This window comes from Aphidius gifuensis, linkage group LG1 (genome assembly GCF_014905175.1).
Source record: "Aphidius gifuensis isolate YNYX2018 linkage group LG1, ASM1490517v1, whole genome shotgun sequence".
In the NCBI taxonomy this organism is placed as follows: Eukaryota; Metazoa; Arthropoda; class Insecta; order Hymenoptera; family Braconidae; genus Aphidius; species Aphidius gifuensis.
The window spans coordinates 6,249,955-6,269,536 of NC_057788.1; the positions used below are offsets into that span (position 1 = coordinate 6,249,955).

A 19,582-nucleotide genomic window follows, 5' to 3' on the forward strand; every position below is an offset into this window, starting at 1 on the left:
TATAATCTTATATAGTTGAATTTACATGAGACATATTTAATTCACATAATACGTGAACTCATTACAAGCATATTAAAGCAAATGAAAAAAATATTAATGTTAAGAAATAATGCGATAATTTACGCTATAATTAACAACAAAATTTATCCGATTACAGAGCTATTATATAATGAATGAAAATGTTTATGATGCACGCTTTAATTTAATGAAAAAAAAAATATAAAAAAAAACCAAAAAAAAATGATTAATAATAATAAATGTAAACACTCGATCGTAAAAAAAAAAAAAAAAAACATTTTATAACGATAAGAAGATAGAATAATTTCGCAAACTATGTAAATTTAATTTAAAAAATTGGATAAAATATTTTAATTTAATTTTTTTTTATTTATTTACTATTATTCAAGAGTTGACAAAAATCTTTTTGATTTTTTTCAAAGCTTTTTGACTATTATTATCTAAAAGATAATTGATATAATATTTATTAAAATTTATTTCATTTATTTCAAGTTAATTATTTTTAAAATATATTTATCGTAATTATTTGTTAACTGAAAAAAAAATATATATTTATAATTTTTTTTTTAGCTCGTTATAATCTATTAATAATTAATAATAACCTGCACCTATATAAAAGAAAAAAAAAGAAAAAAAAAACAATACTATAAATGTAAATAATCGTTGATAAATCTCAATTATTATTTCCAATAATATAATGAGTGAATGTTGTAGATAAAATGAATGAATTTCAAGGAGTATAAAAATAAAATTATTTAAAAAAAAAAACACATTTTCAATCCATATAAAGCTCTGTGATTAAAAATAAAATAGATGCTAATTTAGAATGCTAATTTATAGAAACAATTGTGTACAGTGCAACTGCAATAGAAATTTAAAAAAAAATTTATTCAAAGATAAATAAATCTCTAAGCCAGCTTGTAGTAAAATCAGTGATAATAATAACACTATAAAAAAAAAAAAGTAAACAATTTAAAGTTCGAATGTGAAAATTTTAATTAATCTAATTTGCTAATGTTCAGTGGTACACCAACTTCCATAACATTTAATTAAAATTGCCACAAAAAAAAAAATTACTAAAAATCTAATATCAAAGAAAAAAATAAATTAACTTTTTATGCTAATCGAGTAGGAAATCGTCTGTTATCACAATTATCTGCTTGATAAACAAAAAAAAAAAATATCCCAATCCTTCAACTTTATACTATCGTCAATTTTGTTATTCAATGAATAAAGATGACTTATATAAATAACATTACCAATGTGTTTATTATTATTGCATATTAATTTTTAAAAAATAATTAAGATTTACATTCATAATGAAAAGGCTCAAGTGTACGAAAATCATGCCATGTTGGTGGTAATGCACTGTGTAAATGTAAACCACAACGTTTACATGGTTCACTGAATAAATTTAAATAACTTCCAATCCACAACTGTAAAAAAATAACAATTAAATATTAATTATAAACTTGACGTTATTAATAATTTTTTTAAATCAAATTACCATGAAAGATTTAACAGCTAATTCAGGAAATTGTGGTGCATGAAAATGTAATATTGCTGCATGTGCATTGTCAGTTACTTTACGAAATACTTTGTATCTTGATTCTGACCATAGATCAATTGTTTCATTGTAACCTTTGACAACAACTCGTTCAATTAATAATCCTCTAAAACCAACAACTGCTTTAAGTACATGACCAACAGTTACTTGCATCACTGCTATTGATGTTATTGGACGTGACACTGTCACAGACATATAATGATACAGACGATCAAACACTGCCACCATAGATTCAACTTGTCTAATGAAAAACAAAAAAATATATATTAACAAAAACATGTAGTTGAATGAATTATTTATTTAATTTAATTATTGTAATAATCAACGTACTGTTGTGATACAGTGTGAATACTTGCTTGTGGTTTTCCTCGTTTTGATCTACTTGATCCAGTGGTGTAGGTTCTTTTTAATGAATTTTTAGTTACAATTGCTTGAATGGCATTACTATATTCGTGTACTTTATCTGTCCATTTGTAGGAATTTACGAGGGTACTATATAATGCTTGACGTTCTTGTGTTGTTTCTTGGCTTAAATGACTTGTACTGGATAAATTAAATGGTCCTGGTGGTGGATTTAATTGACTTACTGCTTGTTCAACATCTCTAATTAGTAAAATAATATTTATTAATGATTTATTATTGTGATGAATTAATAAAGAGTTATAAATTTTGTTTATTTATTTACCTTATATTTGAACTTATTGTTGTAAATAATTCTTGAAGTTCAGCAATATATTTTTCTTCTCTATTTTCTTCACCATGATCAGCACGTAAACCATTACCAAGAGAATCAAAAACTTGACCGACACTTGAACGTAACACTTTTATTGCTATCAATGAATTTTGTAATTGTTCCATTTTTGTTTTTTGTTTTTTTCTTTCACGTTATTACCGAGTTGTCAAAATAATTATACAAAAGTTGTTGACAGATGTGTCAACAACAAACGATCCTCACAAATTGTAGGTTAAATGTTGTTTTTGTATTTAATTATTTGATATTTACAACAAACGCCGTTTATTAAAAAAGTCAATGCGAAATAGAGACTAATAGGCTATTATTTAATATTGTTATTAAATATATTAAATAATAAAACTTGAATAGAATGAATTAAAACTAATGTTTGTTTAGATAAATAATAAAAATAAATAAATAACAAGCGCGCTCGCCGCTTTAACTTTTCTTATGCGCATGAACAAGTTGGCCATTTTCTTTTAACGTTGGCGGTCAATTTCAAAGAATAAATACAACGCGAATCTCAACAAAAACAGAATCATATTTTTTTAATTGAACAATTATTAACGAGTGTAATATGTGTGTGCTTGAATTTACTGATTAAATATTTTTTTAATTATAAATAAAAATTGCTTATATTATTTTAATAATTATAATTAACCTACTATCCAATTAATTGCATGATAATTTAAATAATTCAAATTCTTTTTTGCTTATTCTGTGTTCATAATGATATCTATCTAATTATTTTTTTTACTACAAGCTGAGAGCAAAAATCTAGAAAAATTGACGTTTCTATTAGGAGCATAGAATGTGAAGAAAGGTAATCAGCCTATTCAGGTATTTGGCTGAAATACTTCTCGCATCGTAGTACAGTCTTCATCATATTCTTAATTTCAAAAATATCTAAAATTGGTGACCGAGTAATTTTATTATATATAAATTTGAAAAATGCTTGAAAGTGATAGTAGTTTGTTATTTAATAAATAGTTTTTATTTTTTTTTTTTTATTTATATAATATATCATTCAGTTTTTTTTTTTCTTTTAAAAGTGTTATATTAAATTCTTGTGCCAAGAGTAAAATAGTATTAACAGTGTTAAATTAATAAATTAACGTCATTAAGGAATAAAGAATAAAAACAATATTATGCTAATGTCATAAAATACATACAGCTACGTGTTGAATAAAAAAAAAATAAAAAAAATAAAGTCAGTTTTTGTCTTTTTCAGTGTTATTTGTGTAGCAGTATTAGTATTGTTAAAATGTTATTTGAATAAATTGAAATACGAGGCTATTGCAGGAGAAAAATTTAACACCTGTAATTAATCTTGTAAATAAGTCAAATTTATATTTATTTTTTTTTTAATGGAAATGAAATTTCTATATATTTATTGAGTTAATAATATTTTGATACAATATTTTTGTTTTTAATGAAAATGAAATTTATATTTTTTAGTTGAATTAATATTATATTTAATTCGATATGATTTCTAGCTTTGCTAGAAATTAATTTAAAATAATTGTGTCACTGTTGATAAAAATATGTTGTTAACAACTCAATATGTTGTTTTCTTTTTATTAATAATTGTTATATTGTTAAAATGTTTGATGAATCTAGTATTATATAGAAAATATTATTGGTCATATATATAGCTTACGAATTATCTAATTTTTCTTTTGTTGTTTCTCTTTTTCAACATATTTGACTGTTAAATATTCTTTTTTTTTTTATAAATAATTGTTATATTGTTTAATCAATTTAGCATTAGATAGAATTGTTGTTGTACATACTCGACTGTTAAATATTCATATTTAATTTGTGTGTTAGGCATACCATCTTCACATATCATGCTTACTTCCAATTTTTGTTTACGATTTCTTAATATTTCTTCTGCTTTCTTGATAAATTCAGAAGTTACACCTGTGTTTTTAACGCTAATATATATCAACTCTGGTGAATTTTCAAGAACTTTAATGGCTGATTCATCTGTAATTTTATTGCTGAATGGTAAGTTCAATAATACCATATTTTTGAGCAATTTAATTGAAGAGTCAGTGATGTTATTATACCCGTAACAATTAAGACATTTTAAATAATTCATCTTTGAAATTGCTACTATACCAGCATCGGTTATCCAAGTACTATACATTTCTAGTGATTCTAATCCCTTCATGACATTGGCAACATTATATAAAAAATCATCAGTAACTCGGGTTTTTCTAACATCTAATTCCTTGATCCGCTCATATATTTCTATGGAAGTAAATTTATTTTTACGATATTTATACTCGTCAAAAATGTTATATATTTTAGGATTTGCTGAACTCAAGCTGATTGAATTTTTGGGCCAATTTATACCAGCACGTTGAAACGTTTTCAAGGCTTTCAGTTGAGAAATCACCTGCAAAACAATTCATTCATAAGTACCTTTATGTAAAGTATAAAAAAAAATATTTTTTTTTTTTTTTAATAAAGTTTAACTTACACTAGTGATTTCATCTGGAAAATTAGTATTGTCCCTCATGCATTCAGACCAATTTGACAAATTCAGTTCAGTCAATGTATCAGCAACATTTAACAATGACTTGATCAAAGTAACAGGTATAATAGATGTATCCTGCGTTTTAAAACATTGAAATATAATTTTCAATACTTTTAGTTTGGAAAGATGTGTAAATGCATTATCTAATATTGCATCGTCAATATATTCAATTCTTATTCGAAGTTTGACGAGATTTGGACAAGATTCATTGACAACTGGTACTATGTTACAATGGCCATATGCTGTCAAGTCTAATTCTGTTAAATAACGACCACATTTATTAAGAAGCGATTTTAAAAAACTAAATTGTCGATCGGTTGTTGGATAATTTTTCGTTAATAAATTAGGATACTCATCATATCTCCAATAAGTTAGTTCAAGTTTTTTGACATTAAACCAAGAGTAATAATCAAGGATTCTTTTCCATTGTTTGCATACTAAAAAAATTAAATTAATTGTCGTTATTAAATAATTTATCTTATACATATATGTTAATTATCATTATCATACCCAATGCAATTTTCGGTCTTTCACATGCTGGAAGATACATGAATATTTCAGCCAGGCAATCATCATTAACACGTTCAATTGTCAGTTCATCTTTGACGTATGAATGATTATTATGTTGACCGTATAGCTAAAAAAAATAATTAACATATTATTTATTTAAACTGAACGCGGCTACTGGTACCTATTCTGTTAATTTAAATACATTCATATTTAAATCTACTCTATAATCACATTTTCAATAATTCAAGTTATCAGTTGAATATTTAATCTGAAAAGAATGGTGGAGTATATATAGCAGTTATTATAAGCTAACCTTATTTTCTATTCCACTGCAATGTGTTGAAATTTGTCTTCTAAATGGAGATCTACTCCATGGTATCTGTATAACTTTATATTTTTTTACCAAGTATTTTTCCAACTCTGATTCACGTAATCTTTTGAACTGAGTCATATTTCATAAAATGTGCTATTATGCACAATAACCAAGTTTTGGTTTAATACTTTTCTATTTCTAAACGACTGAATTTTTCAGTGATAACTACTATAAGAATAATAATCTAGTCACATGTTTTCATGTAAATTTTTGTATGTATAAGTATATGAATTGTGGGAAAAATAATTTTTAATTTACAAAAAAGTATGATAAAATTAAACACAAATGTTGAAAGAAAATTAAATAAAAAAATTTCTAGCTGCATAAATAATAATAATAATAATAATAAATATAACGTACAGTGCCTCCGAGCCCCGAGGTTCACAATCGACCGTTTGGCTGTAATTTAGATTACAATCCTTGGTGGAAATATTTCTCCGGAATTCCTCCGGATTACTCTAGATTATTAATGTTAAATTACAGTGTTATTATCATCAATTACAGCACAATATTATTCATTTATAATGAATAAAAATGATGAGACATAATAAATAAATAAAAAAAAAAAGAATTATGTACTTCTAAATGATATTTTAAAATAATATATATTTCGAATAAAATAATATACCTATATTACCTATATACCTATATAACTAATTATATAAAAATTTATTGGTTAATAATCAAACTTACCAGCAAATCGCATTTCATCCATTCGCTCAATGATAAAAACTTCTGGTTCTTCTTTAGCCATTATTTTGATTGAGATTCACTTGACCAAGAAAAAGAAAAAAAAGAAAAAAACAAGTTAACATTTTTTTTTTTTTGTCATTTTATAACATATGTTATAAAATGACAAAAAAAAAAAAAAATTAATTCATGAATGTATGTATTCATTGCAGGACCATCTGCAGGTTCACCAGTTACATCATAAAAAAAAAAATCGTAATAATGAACATAATATATAATAAATTAAAAAGTTAATGTTTTCTTGATCGTATCTTGATCAAGATATATTTAACAAAAGAACAAGTAACAAAATAAATATTTATTGATCAATTCGTGATCAAGTTTGGATCAAGACGGCCTTATCACAGACGAGTTAAAGTTTTCTTGATCCTATCTTGATCAAGACGGCCTTAGTCAAGAAGAGTTAAAGTTTTCTTGATCAAGTTTGGATCAAGACGGCCTTATCACGGACGTGTTAAAGTTTTCTTGATCCTATCTTGAGCAGGTTGTCCTTAATAAAGCATCTTGATCAAATCTTGATCAAAACTTGATCAGGTTTCCTGAGTTAAGGCAACATTGATCAAGTATTGATCAAGATTGGGGGCAAATCAAGCTAGCCTGAACAGATTTCCACTGCAGGCCAGAAAGAGGAATTCTCAAAGCCCATGAGACTTATGAAATTGCTGGTAAGTTTAGTTTAAAAAAAGAATATTTACATAACTATAAAACATTTTTCTCATTGAATTAATGTGTTTTTAATTTTTTTTAGTCTTCATGAATCAATCACCATGTTCCTTCACCGTGATGGTTCAAGCGATAATTACAAATGAAGGAGCCACTGATGATTATGTATGTATGTGTAATTTTAAATTAATAATATATTAATTTATTTCAATTCATAATTTGTTTTTATTCATTTTTTAAATAGTGGACAGATGTTAATTCCGATATAATTAAGCATGGTTTAAAATTTGAGTTCCAACATGCTTTAACAAAACCAGCACTTGACAAAGAAACAAATTCGAAACGAATAATCCGGAGTAATCTGGAGAAATTCCGGAGCAATCCGGAGAAATTCCGGAGAAATATTTCCACCAGGGTAAACAGGAAGTTGTTGTATCCAAATCAACTAATGGCAAAGGCAAAGTTACAGGTGATGCATTTGAAACGTCCTCAAAGGTAAAACATTTGAAACATACATATAAATTTAATGTTGTATATTAAATTTCATTGTTTATAATATTTGGTTTTTAAATTTTTAATTATAGCCAATTGATGAAATGCATTTTAAATCACTCATTTAACATAAATAATAATAACATCAACAAAAAATAATAGATAGTTAATAATCACTTAAATTAAATAGAAAAAAAAAAAGAATGCATTTCTCAATTGTTCAAGTTACACAATAAATACACACAAATACCATATGATGTATTGTTTACACATCTATATAAACATGATGAACTATAATTGAATTAAATTGACATGCTGACTTCAATAAATTCATGCCAATTTTTCAATTTTTATATACAATTTAATTTAATTATTATTATTATATTTTTTTTTTTTTTTGTAATTATAATTATCTATAATAATTTAGAACAATAAATAATTTAATTATGAAAATGAAGTTAAAAATTTTGTTTATTAATTGTTTATTTTATAGTAAGTAGATAGACTGGATTATTGGCAATTTTCTGATATAAAATATTGAATTAATTAAAATATTAAAAGCAAGAGAAAAAAAATCGGTAACGCTATTGGCACTCAATACGGGGGAATTTACGGGGACATTTATACAGGTTACGAGAAAATTTACGGTGAACATAGCCACCGTTGTATGTGTAGGACTGATTACATTGTGTGTGAAACCCGTAAATGTCCCCGTATTTCCCGTAAATTTCCCCGTATGAGTGCCAATAACGATTTCGAAAAAAAATATATTAAATAATCACAACGAACTATTTATCATACAATAATAAAAATAAATTTCATTTGGCTGTCATGTTTTAACATGCAATGACTATGTCAACATACAAATAAAATAATTAAATTTAAAATATATCATTGAATTAATACGGTTAATAAATAATTTAACTGAAAATCATTTGTTCACAAAATTTAAATGAATTATAAAAAAGATTTTACAGCCAGTAAAAAATTAATAATATATTTTTTTTTTGTAAATTAAATTCTTCTTACATGACATAAAAATTATCTGCTTATTAATTAAATTATAAAATGAAAATTTATTTGAGCTTCAATATAAATAAGCTGCTGATAAAATTGAATAATTAAACAAATTTTTTTGTATAAATATTGTTAGATATAAATGTTAATTGTATCTGTATTGAAATATTTATTTATTGTTAAATTTAATAATTAAATAAGATTTTCAAATGATAATATAACTTGCAACATATGGGATCCAAAGACTGCTTTTGCATGATTAACATTCGTTTATTAAATTGTTAACTTAAAAATAATATGGAATTTATAAATTGATTTGCAATTTGATCAAAAAAAAAAAAACATTTTTGTAATTTGTCACAACCATATCATCACGATGAAAATGTTAAAAACTTGTTTAAAAAATTAATTTAGTTGAACAAATTTGTTAAAAAATAAAAAAAATTATCTTGAAGCAAAGGCAGATACTTTGATAAACAAAAAAAAATTAATATAAATATAAGAAAATTTTTATTCGCTTGTTTAGAGGCTTAGAAAAATGAACGTTTAATAAAAATTCTGTTAAAATGATAAAAATAAAACAAAAAAATGTTGTAAATTTTAGTATATTTAATTTAAAATTATATGATTTATTATGTTGTTAAAAAAAATAATTGTCAGCAATGTTTTTGTAAATATGAAAATTTTATATTTTATATTTTCAATGAGAATTTTGTATAAGCACAGTAGGGCTTATTTATGTGAGTTGTCTTTTTCTATTCAACACAATAAATCTACAATCTTATTGTGGGTTTACCATCAATGTGGACAAGCAATAATATTTCAGGGATTTCAAGGTAAAATTAGTCAGTTTGAGTTGATCAATCGACAAACAAAGTTGACAACAAAATAAATATAATTTAGACAAATAGAAAAGAAAAAGAAAAAACTCAGTTACAATTGTACGTATTTAAAAGAAAAATTATTTAATTTAATTTTCAATTAATTTATAAAATATATTAATCTAATAATTGTATTTTTGTGTATTATTTTCAAGATGGTAACGCAAGATAAAAATGTGATTTGTGTACCACAAGAGGTTGAAGATGAAGATGTGGTTTATTCTACAGGAGATGAAGACAATGTCTCCAACTCATCCATTTCTCTGGTTGATGAGGAAACCATCGAAATAAGTTTAAAAGAATATCGTGAAGATCTTCGTAAACTTAACGAATCGTACATTGATTGCACATCAAAAATGCATTCATTGTTATCAACGGCAGTAAATACTTTTAATGAAAACTCAAAATCAAAAGATGATGGTCTTTCATTGTTAAAAAAAATGGAAGAATTAATCAAATCAAAAGAGGAAGAATCATCAATTGACAACAATTCATCTCAAGTTTTATTACGTCTAGAAGTATCACGTTTAAAATTAAAACAAATAATAGATAATCATTATGTATTATTGAATAGTTTACTAGAAAAAATAATTGGCCTAAGTGAAAATTATTTTATATTCAAACGTAAATTTATAAAAGGTTTAAATTCTTATGTTGATCGTCAAACTCGACACATACAATATTTAATTGAGCAATTTTTAAAAAAAAATAATAATGAAAATTAAAAGAAACATGTTTGCAAACAAATTATTGTATACAGTTTTCAGTCTTGTTTATTATTTGCATAAACATAATGAATTTTGACGACTAAAATAACTCGATTTCATGAATAATATTTTTCTATAAATTGATTAATCAATGACAACAATTGTAATAATAAATAAAACACATTTTGTAATTTATTTTTCAAAATACAATTGTTAAAAACAAAAAAATACTGACGACATTAATTTTTGGTAATTATTAATTTGTTTATTCTTCAAAAAAAAAAAAAAAAAAAAACAAAAAATATATGTAATGAGTGTGCTTGAATTTACTGATTAAATATTTTTTTTAATTATAAATAAAAATTGCTTATATTATTTTAATAATTATAATTAACCTACTATCCAATTAATTGCATGATAATTTAAATAATTCAAATTCTTTTTTGCTTATTCATAATGATATCTATCTAATTATTTTTTTTAGTACAAGCTGAGAGCAAAAATCTAGAAAAATTGACGTTTCTATTAGGAGCATAGAATGTGAACAGAGGTATTCAGTCTATTCGGGCATTTGGCTGAATTACTCCTCGCATGTTCTGTGCTCCTAGTAGGATCTTTTAATTTTCATGCTTAAAATGCTGTTGCAACGACAGATAATAGATGACGTTACTATCGTTCTAGTCCCGACGGCCAAATAAAGTAAAATTTAAGAAAAACAATATAAACCAATATAAACATAAAAATAACAACATAGTTCATCAACATTTCATCATTTTCATCATTTTTGATGGCTGCATGGTTGGATTTTTATTTCGTTTATTTTTTTTTGGTACAGTAGTAGTGTCTGGTAGCCAGTATCTTGTTGACAAATTACTATTTGGTCTTTTCGCGTTGTTTATCAAGTTTAAACAATAAGTATTGATTAACGAGTGTTAATAAATTCTTGTTTAAAAAATAAAAAGAAAATATAAAAAAATGAGTGGAATTTTAAAAAATACATTGCGTCTTGTTGGCATAGGAAAATATGCTCCAATTAATTCAACAAAATATCTACGGTCTATGACGATCACGACTAGTCGAATGAATTCATCGTTATTATCTGAACCAAATAATAATTCAAATAATCTTCACCATCATGAATCGGAAAAATTACGCGATAATCAAGGTAACGAATACTATATTATTTTAAATTTAATTTTTTTAAAAAAAGTAAGCCTGTATTAATTACAAACAATTTTTAGTAGATATATAACACGTGTTATAACACGTGAGATTTTTCGTGAATTTAGGGTTATTATAATTATTTTGGTGTCGGTGTACCAGGTGTACCAGCTAAATCTACCTAATCAGTAATCACACTTTATATCCTCTCTAAATTGACGGATTTAGTGACAATAGCCATTTTTCTAAATTACTAAATCATAGAAAAACAAAAAAAATATCATAAAATATTATTTTATATTTAATTCAAATATTTTTTTTAATTGATATTATTTATTATTTTTATAAAGCTATCCAACATTCAACTGATTTTCGGAAAACCATACGGGCTGCTGGAAATAAAATATTATCAATAATTTCTGATGAAGAATTAAAAACATTAGATATTAATAATTTTACGGTATCACTTGATAATGGTAAAGTAGGATTAATAACACCAAAAAGGTTCTTTGGAAGAAAAGAGTAAGTAGAATATTGAGCAATAATTTCAAACCATTCTTTGATAATTAAAATTATTTATTATTAAGGCCAGGTGCTTAACATCCAGTGATAAATAAAATTATGACAACTTTTCACTTCAAATTTTTGTCCCATGATGAAATTTATATTTTTAATTAAGTAATCTTATAAAAAATATATCAAACTGTAAAAGAAAGAGCACACCTGTCGAAAAATTACTGAGTATTGATTATTTATTTTAGTAAATCTTTATTGAACTATTGATAAAAAAATATACATCATTAATAATATTATTATAATTATTATTTTACAGTTTAATTTTTCCTCCTACATTCAGCATTGAACTTAACGATAAATCAATTGAACCCAAAAGCAATAAAATTGATGCTGAAGAGGAAAAAACATCATTTAAATTAGGTAATTGGTATGGATCAGTTGATGGTGGAAAATTGTCACTAACATTAAAAGATAGTAATGAAACGTAAGTTGAATTTTAAAACAATTTCGATTATATCTATTATTCTTTTCGATTAATTATTTATATCTCTAATAAACTGTTAATGACAAATAAACATTATTAATAACATTATTTTTATTTTACAGTTTTATTTTGAAACACACAGTTTACGTTAAAGCTCACAATAACCCACCTAAATATTCAGAAAATGATGGTTTATCAGCCATTTCACCAAAACTTGATCCTGATTATAGAATTTATTCTGCTAAAATAATATCAAAACCAGAAGGATCGAAGCCTTTAGAGTAAGTTAAACATTAATCAATTATTTTAAACCAATTTTTTGTTTTTTAAAATTATTCAATTATCATTATTATTAATATTATTATTATTAATGTTCTATTAAGTGAAAAAAATTACCATCTCTGACTTGATAAGAAATATACATCATTAATAATATTATTATTATCTTACAGACGGTCTTACTCACCTGCAGGTACTGATATCCCTGCCGAACAACTTCTAAAATATGGACATACAGTAGCAAAGTCACATTTAAAAATAAGTAATGGCGAAGTGTAAGTTGAATATTAATCAATTATTTTAAACCAATTTTTTTATTTTTTAAAATTATTTAATTAATATATTTATTATTAACGTTTTTATCATTATGTAAACAAAAAATTACCCATTATGAATTTTGATTATTTATTTAGAACTGATGGTCCAGATGAGTTCGGAAAAATGAAACTGAAATTTCCAATGACTGTGGTAGTTGAAGGAGGTCAACAGAAAATAAAAATAAAAGATACTGATGACGAGTAAGTCAAATATTATTCAATAATTTTTAATTAATTTTTTATTTATTATAAAATTGATTTATTATCATATTATTAATGTTCTATTTAGGAATAAAAATTGACTTATTAAAGATTTATTATTTATTTATATCTCTAATAAACTTTTGATGACAAATATTATTTTTTTTTTACAGTTTTAATGTCTATCACAAAGTTGAGATTCAAGCTTACAATGAACCTGCTAAAAACATAAGAAGAGATAGATTATCAAAAAATGGTCTACTAAAAATGCAACTTACTAGCGGTAATCTAAAAATTGAAGAGAAAAATACTGATGAACAATGGTAAATTGAAAATTAATCAATAATTTCGAACCTTTTTCTTTTATTATTATAATATTAATATAAATGAAAAAGTTCTATAAAAAAAACTGTTTATAAATAATATCCATCATTATTAATATTATTTTTAATTTTACAGGATAATCACGAGACAAGAAGTCGACATTGAAATTGACTTAGATAGTGAAATACCAAGTATTCGTATTGACCCTCATGTAAAAACATTCTCGTCTATACATTAAAATCAATAATAATTTTTTTTTTTTCTTTAATATATAACTAATATACCTATATACTTTTTTGTTTTTTGCCTAATATATTATATAATTAAATTATAAAAAAACATTGTCATATTATTTTATTGGTTTTAATTATGATTTATAGTTGTAGTATCAAATATTCGATTAATGATCATTTCTACCAATAATATAAACAATTTAATTCATGCTCATATCTGTAAAAGTAAAAATAAATAACTTCTTTTAAAAACATACTACCTGCATTTTTTTTTTTTTCATCTTTGAGAAATTTATTATAATTAAGACAATTGGGTTAACAATATATAAGTATGTATTATTATTATTGTTAAATAATACTATTTAATTTTTATTTATTACTTTTTTTTTCGCTTGTGTGATTGATGAGTGCGTGTTGCATTTTATTACTGACATAATGTTATGATAGCAACGCACATAAGTAATAAAGTCAAAAACATTCCATCTATTTTTTTAACATTCTTGTTTTACTCAGCACAGACGACCATAAAAAGCCTATGCTAGTAAACGTAATAGTGTATCGAACCAATGGCAAAGTAAACCATACAAGGAAAACAAAACAAGAAAAAAAGTATAATTTGACATAAAGATAGTGATTAGAATATAATATTAATCATCAGCTGAAAATTAATAAGCTATTTGATTTTTTTTTATCAAATATAATAAATTATTAATTGATTGTATTATTTTTTAAATTAGAAAATCCATAATGAGCAATCTGTCAAATAACCAAATGATAACAGTTGCAATTGGTGCAACAATTGGAGTTTTAAGTGCTGCTACTTTATTTATTTATCAAAAATATATGGAACAAAGAGAAAGAGAAAATATGATGAATAATTTAGAAAATGTCAACAAGTAGTTGAACAAGTGTTCATCTAAATAACGTTCAATACACCAGTAAATATTTATTAAATATTTAAAATAATATTTTTTTTATTAAAAGTCTTTACATAAAATCTCATAATTTACTTTCCGCATCAATATCAGTTGAAATTGCTTGATTTGATGCTGCCCATTTTTCCTTGATTGATAGTTTATCGTTTTTCGGTTTATACTTGAGATTTTGAATGCCAGCATAGTGTTCCTCAATTTCTTGTAGCGTTCTACCCTCAGTTTCAGGAAGTAAAAAGTATAAAATAATAAGACCAAATAAATTAACACCAGCATAAAACAAAAATGTCCCAGATAAACCAAGCCCACTAGACATATCGAGAAATGATTTATTTACAATCGATGTAAATATGTAACCGATAGAAGCAGCTGCACCAGTTGCAAATGCTCTCACCTAAAATCAAAATTAAATTACATCACGACATTAAAAAAAATAAATAAAAAAACCATATTTATCAGACAATAGACTAATACCTTAACAGGAAAAACTTCACCAGCAAGAATCCATGCCAACAATCTTATTCCCATATGTGATAAAAATGCTGATCCAATTAAAAATGTCGTTGGTATCCATGTATAATTATGAGCATCCAATAAATTATGTCTAATTAAATAAAGATATAATGCACTTGAAAAAAAACAAATACCAGTTCCAATAATTGATGCAAAATTAATAATTCTTTTTCCTGTAAAATGTATTGCTGTTACACAAACAGCAGTTCCAATTAATTCAGCAAGTCCAAGAAATACTGTAGCAGTATATTTATCAAGTGGTGCTTTCATTTCATCAAATATTTGTACAGAATATGTTTGAAGTGTTGCTGAACCACCAAATGCTGATATAAAAAATGATAATATCACAAGTATAAATGGCATGATAAATGTTCTTTTTTTATATTCTTCCCATGATTTTAATTTAACACCATGTACATTGTCATTTTGTACAATATTACAAATTGATTGTAGTTCTTCACGTATATGAGATGGTGATACCCATCCTCTTAGCCAACAAAGAGCACGTTCAGCTTCTTGTATACGACCTTTGCCTAAAAATTAAATTAAATAACATTAATAATACCCCATGTAAAAGTATTTAACAAATTTATAAATACCTGTTAGCCAATATGGACTTTCTGGTACCAATGATAATGCAGTAAAACACAAAACAGGATATATCAAATTAACAAGACAAATTACTCGCCAATTTGTTATAAATTTTCCAGTTAAAAATTGTGAAAATATTCCAAGAATAACAGCCATTGTTGATGTTGCTGATAGCATACCTCGTAAATGTGGTTGTGTTACTTCAGCAACATAAGTTAATATTGGAGCTTCAACAAGACCACCAGTAAGACCAGTTAATGATAAAGCTAAAAATAACATTTCTGGTGTTGTTGAATAGTAAAATAATAACCATGCTGATATAAATGGAATCATTGACAATTGCATTGTTCTTTTTCGTCCAAGATAAGTTGATATTGGTCCACTAAATAGACAACCAAATGGTACGGCAAATAAATTAATACTACCTGAAATAAATAAATCATTTTTCGTTATTTATTTTTCATACAGTTGGTTCTTTTTTTTTTTTTTTTTAAATAATACAAATTAATAATTACTTATCCATGCTAAATCACTACGAGTGGCTGATATATCAGAATTTTTTTCATTCAATGCTGGAATAAGAATTGTTGGAAAACCAAGAGTTGATCCAAATGTTAGTAGTAATAAATTTTTAGCACCAACAGCACAAACTTGTGGCATTGCTTGTCGTAATTTAGTAGTCTCTTCTTTTTTTTCTTGTGATGATCCATTAAGTTCTCGTGGCACGACATTTCTATCAGGTCTAAAATTAAATTATTTTTTTAATAACTTAAATTATCCATTGACAAAAAAAATATAACAACATTAAAAATATAATTCAATTAAAAAATTATATCTATCTTTCAATTATGATAATCATTTTTTTTTTACAAATTATTTCCTGTTCAATTTAATTCAATGACTTGCTGAATTTCTTAGCTCATCCCACGTAACTCTTTTTTTTTTTTTAAATATATATTATGATTATAATAATAATCAATTATTTTTTTTTTAAAAAAAACATGTGCCTATTTTTTGTTGACATAAAAAAAAAAGAAACACAACAAATATTTGTTGAAGATAAAACCATGACATTTTACTGATCAAATCGAAACGTTCTATTTCCATGTCGTAACATCTATCATACTTTTTGTTGATTTATTTAGTAACTTTTTTAAATATCAACAAACTGTTGTGATAAAAACTAAATTCCAAAATATATTTACGTTTTAAATTTAGGCAGTTTATTGTATATTAATTAGCATATATTTATCGGATGCATTCTTGAAAAAATCTTGTATATAAATATACAATTTTGTTTACATAATGTTCCGGTTTTACTGAAAAAAATATTGTTATTTAATAAGCCTTGTTTTTTTTGAAAAAATACTGGTTTAATATTGATTACAATATTAAGTACAACTGCGAAAATAAATATAGTATTTACGTTTTTTAATCCTTAACATTTGTTGGGATGATGATAAACATATAATAAAGCTGATTAAATATTATTTATCTCGGTTATCTTGATATTTAAAAATTTGCAAATTTATTAATACATTATTGATAAATAATTCTTTAAAATATTATTATCATCATGATTGGTTTATTTATTTTTTTCCTCTTAAAATATTATAAATTAAATACTTGTGATATAAACAAATAAAAAACATTAACAACATCCGGAGGCAACAAGCCATAAAATTAATTGATAATTTTTTCAAAAAATAATTGCATCTTCTTGAATGGCTTGATGTCAACGAACGATACCATTATTAAACCATGACAAAAGGTAATAAACAAAAGACATTTATTGTTAGATTATTTAGGCTTTGATAAAAAAGTTAAAATAAATATTCAAAATATTTAAAGTATCATTCTATAATCTATGTTTGTATACGGTAAAAAAATATATCGTGAGCTGGATTTTAAATACTGTTATATTTCGTCACGTGTTATTTCGTCGTGTTAGAAATTTATTTCTATTCAGTCTCCGCAATGCTTCTTCAATAGAATTATTATTTTTTTGTGTTTGTTTTATTATATCACCTTTGATTTGATCAAACACTACAAATATTTAAAAAAATAAAACGAGTAATTTATTCATTTATTTGATATTATTATAAGTAAATAAAACAGTTACATAACCCAAGGATTCAAAGTTTTAAAACATAAATATAATTTCGACCAGTGTTACGAAATCATGTGTCTCACAGGCACGTAACTTTCACTCATCTCAACTTTGCCAATTACACGTATTTATTTTATGTTCACCATTATTTTATTTTATTTTTTTAAACATAGTACAATACTGCTAAACAATAATTTAATTCAATAGAGATAACAATCTTTTTTTTTTTTTCGTGTCAAGGATATTGTCATAATTTTTTTCAAGACCAATTGTCTTGTTAAAAAAATCTTTTTTATTATTTAAAGTCAATGCTTATCATTAAGATTAACTAAAGCAATAAGATATAATGTATAAAATATTTACCGGACTATAATCTCTGTCGTTGCAGTCATGTTTAAATGAAAAAACAAAAATATCTTAATTTTCTATTCAAAAAAAAATTACGATAAATATCAAGTCAAAAGTTGGAACATTTTTTAAAATTAAAAATATTAATTGTCAATAAACTCTTGAAACTTTTAACTTTACATAATTAAATTTTCAAAGAAAAACTATATAAATTTCTTTTGTTTAAGCTTTGTTTTACGTTGAAATTTTTGGTTTCGTCAGTTGAAATAAACACTTGCACTTATAATATTTTGTTACATCGTCGCCTGAAAGCCAACAACGATTGTTTGTACTCTCTATACTTCATCAACAAACGCCTTTATATTCTCCCACTTAAAAATCTCCCGCTCAATTTTATTTCTCATTCATGGCTCTAGAAAATTTATTTATTATTATATTTTTTTCAAAGCAAGTATCAGTTTGTTTCAAATGATCTATAACCATCTGTTATTTATTATTTTTTTTTCATATTTATTACAAAGATTATTGATGATAATTAATACAATTAATAAGGACAATGAAAATCAAACATATGTTTTTAAATATAAAAAACGTAAAAAATAAATGGTTGGAAAGTTTTCAAGTATGCAAATATTTTGAAGAGGATTATTTATGTGATTGTAAGAGTTTGATGCACTTAATACAAATACATAAAATATCCACACTAATGGCTTTTGAATATTCTACTATAAAAAATAATTAATAATTAAATTTAAAAACAAAAAAAAAACAAGATTACAGGGATTATTGTCTGAGTGGATTTATGAATTAATAATGTTTTCAAGAATTTTGTAATCACTGTATGGATTTTTAATGAAAACATATTTATTTTATTGGTAAAATTTTATAAAATATTATTCGTTAATAATTATCAAGTAACAATAACTTATTTAAAACAATTTAGCCTTTTTTGTTTGTTAAATTATTAATTATTTAATTATTTAATTGATGGTGAATTTCGATTGCTGTTGATAAATTTAAGGTTGAAGGCAAACTGGCTTTCGTTAATAATACCCAAAGATTATTCATTGTCCTTGTAAATTAATTTTTAAATGCACACTTGTGTGTTTTAAAAAATCAGCTTTTTATTTTAATTTTTTAGTTATCGTTCAATGAAAAAGATTAAGATCGTATCCTTCGAAATTGTGATTATTCCGTATTAATATTTTACCGTGAATTATGATTAGAAATTAACTAAGATATTTTTTATATTTACACTATTGTTTTTAAATTATTTAGAAAATTCAAGGCTGTTTTAATTTATTTGCTTTTCCTAGT

At 24.2% G+C, this 19,582-nt stretch overlaps 4 protein-coding genes across 4 annotated transcripts; 1 reads left to right on the forward strand and 3 right to left on the reverse strand.

The window, feature by feature from the left end:
- Nucleotides 1–685: 685 nt before the first annotated feature.
- LOC122847364 (mediator of RNA polymerase II transcription subunit 27) lies at nt 686–2,730 on the reverse strand. Its single transcript, XM_044144983.1, has 4 exons — nt 2,271–2,730; nt 1,916–2,188; nt 1,526–1,826; nt 686–1,454 (listed from the first exon to the last, which is right to left on the reverse strand). Exons 1-4 carry the CDS (start codon nt 2,441–2,443, stop codon nt 1,320–1,322), a joined length of 882 nt encoding a protein of 293 aa, XP_044000918.1. The 5' UTR covers nt 2,444–2,730; the 3' UTR covers nt 686–1,319.
- Nucleotides 2,731–4,074: 1,344 nt separating this feature from the next.
- LOC122847894 lies at nt 4,075–5,824 on the reverse strand. Its single transcript, XM_044145751.1, has 4 exons — nt 5,687–5,824; nt 5,374–5,500; nt 4,807–5,300; nt 4,075–4,722 (listed from the first exon to the last, which is right to left on the reverse strand). Exons 1-4 carry the CDS (start codon nt 5,822–5,824, stop codon nt 4,075–4,077), a joined length of 1,407 nt encoding a protein of 468 aa, XP_044001686.1.
- A 5,373-nt stretch (nt 5,825–11,197) lies between these two features.
- LOC122847895 lies at nt 11,198–13,776 on the forward strand. The gene is made up of 8 exons (XM_044145752.1): nt 11,198–11,421; nt 11,768–11,939; nt 12,250–12,417; nt 12,540–12,698; nt 12,870–12,971; nt 13,110–13,214; nt 13,388–13,537; nt 13,674–13,776. Exons 1-8 carry the CDS (start codon nt 11,232–11,234, stop codon nt 13,774–13,776), a joined length of 1,149 nt encoding a protein of 382 aa, XP_044001687.1. The 5' UTR covers nt 11,198–11,231.
- Nucleotides 13,777–14,571: 795 nt separating this feature from the next.
- On the reverse strand, nt 14,572–19,341 carry LOC122847366 (facilitated trehalose transporter Tret1-like). The gene is made up of 5 exons (XM_044144987.1): nt 18,281–19,341; nt 16,323–16,549; nt 15,816–16,232; nt 15,178–15,749; nt 14,572–15,097 (listed from the first exon to the last, which is right to left on the reverse strand). Exons 1-5 carry the CDS (start codon nt 18,307–18,309, stop codon nt 14,771–14,773), a joined length of 1,572 nt encoding a protein of 523 aa, XP_044000922.1. The 5' UTR covers nt 18,310–19,341; the 3' UTR covers nt 14,572–14,770.
- Nucleotides 19,342–19,582: the final 241 nt, after the last annotated feature.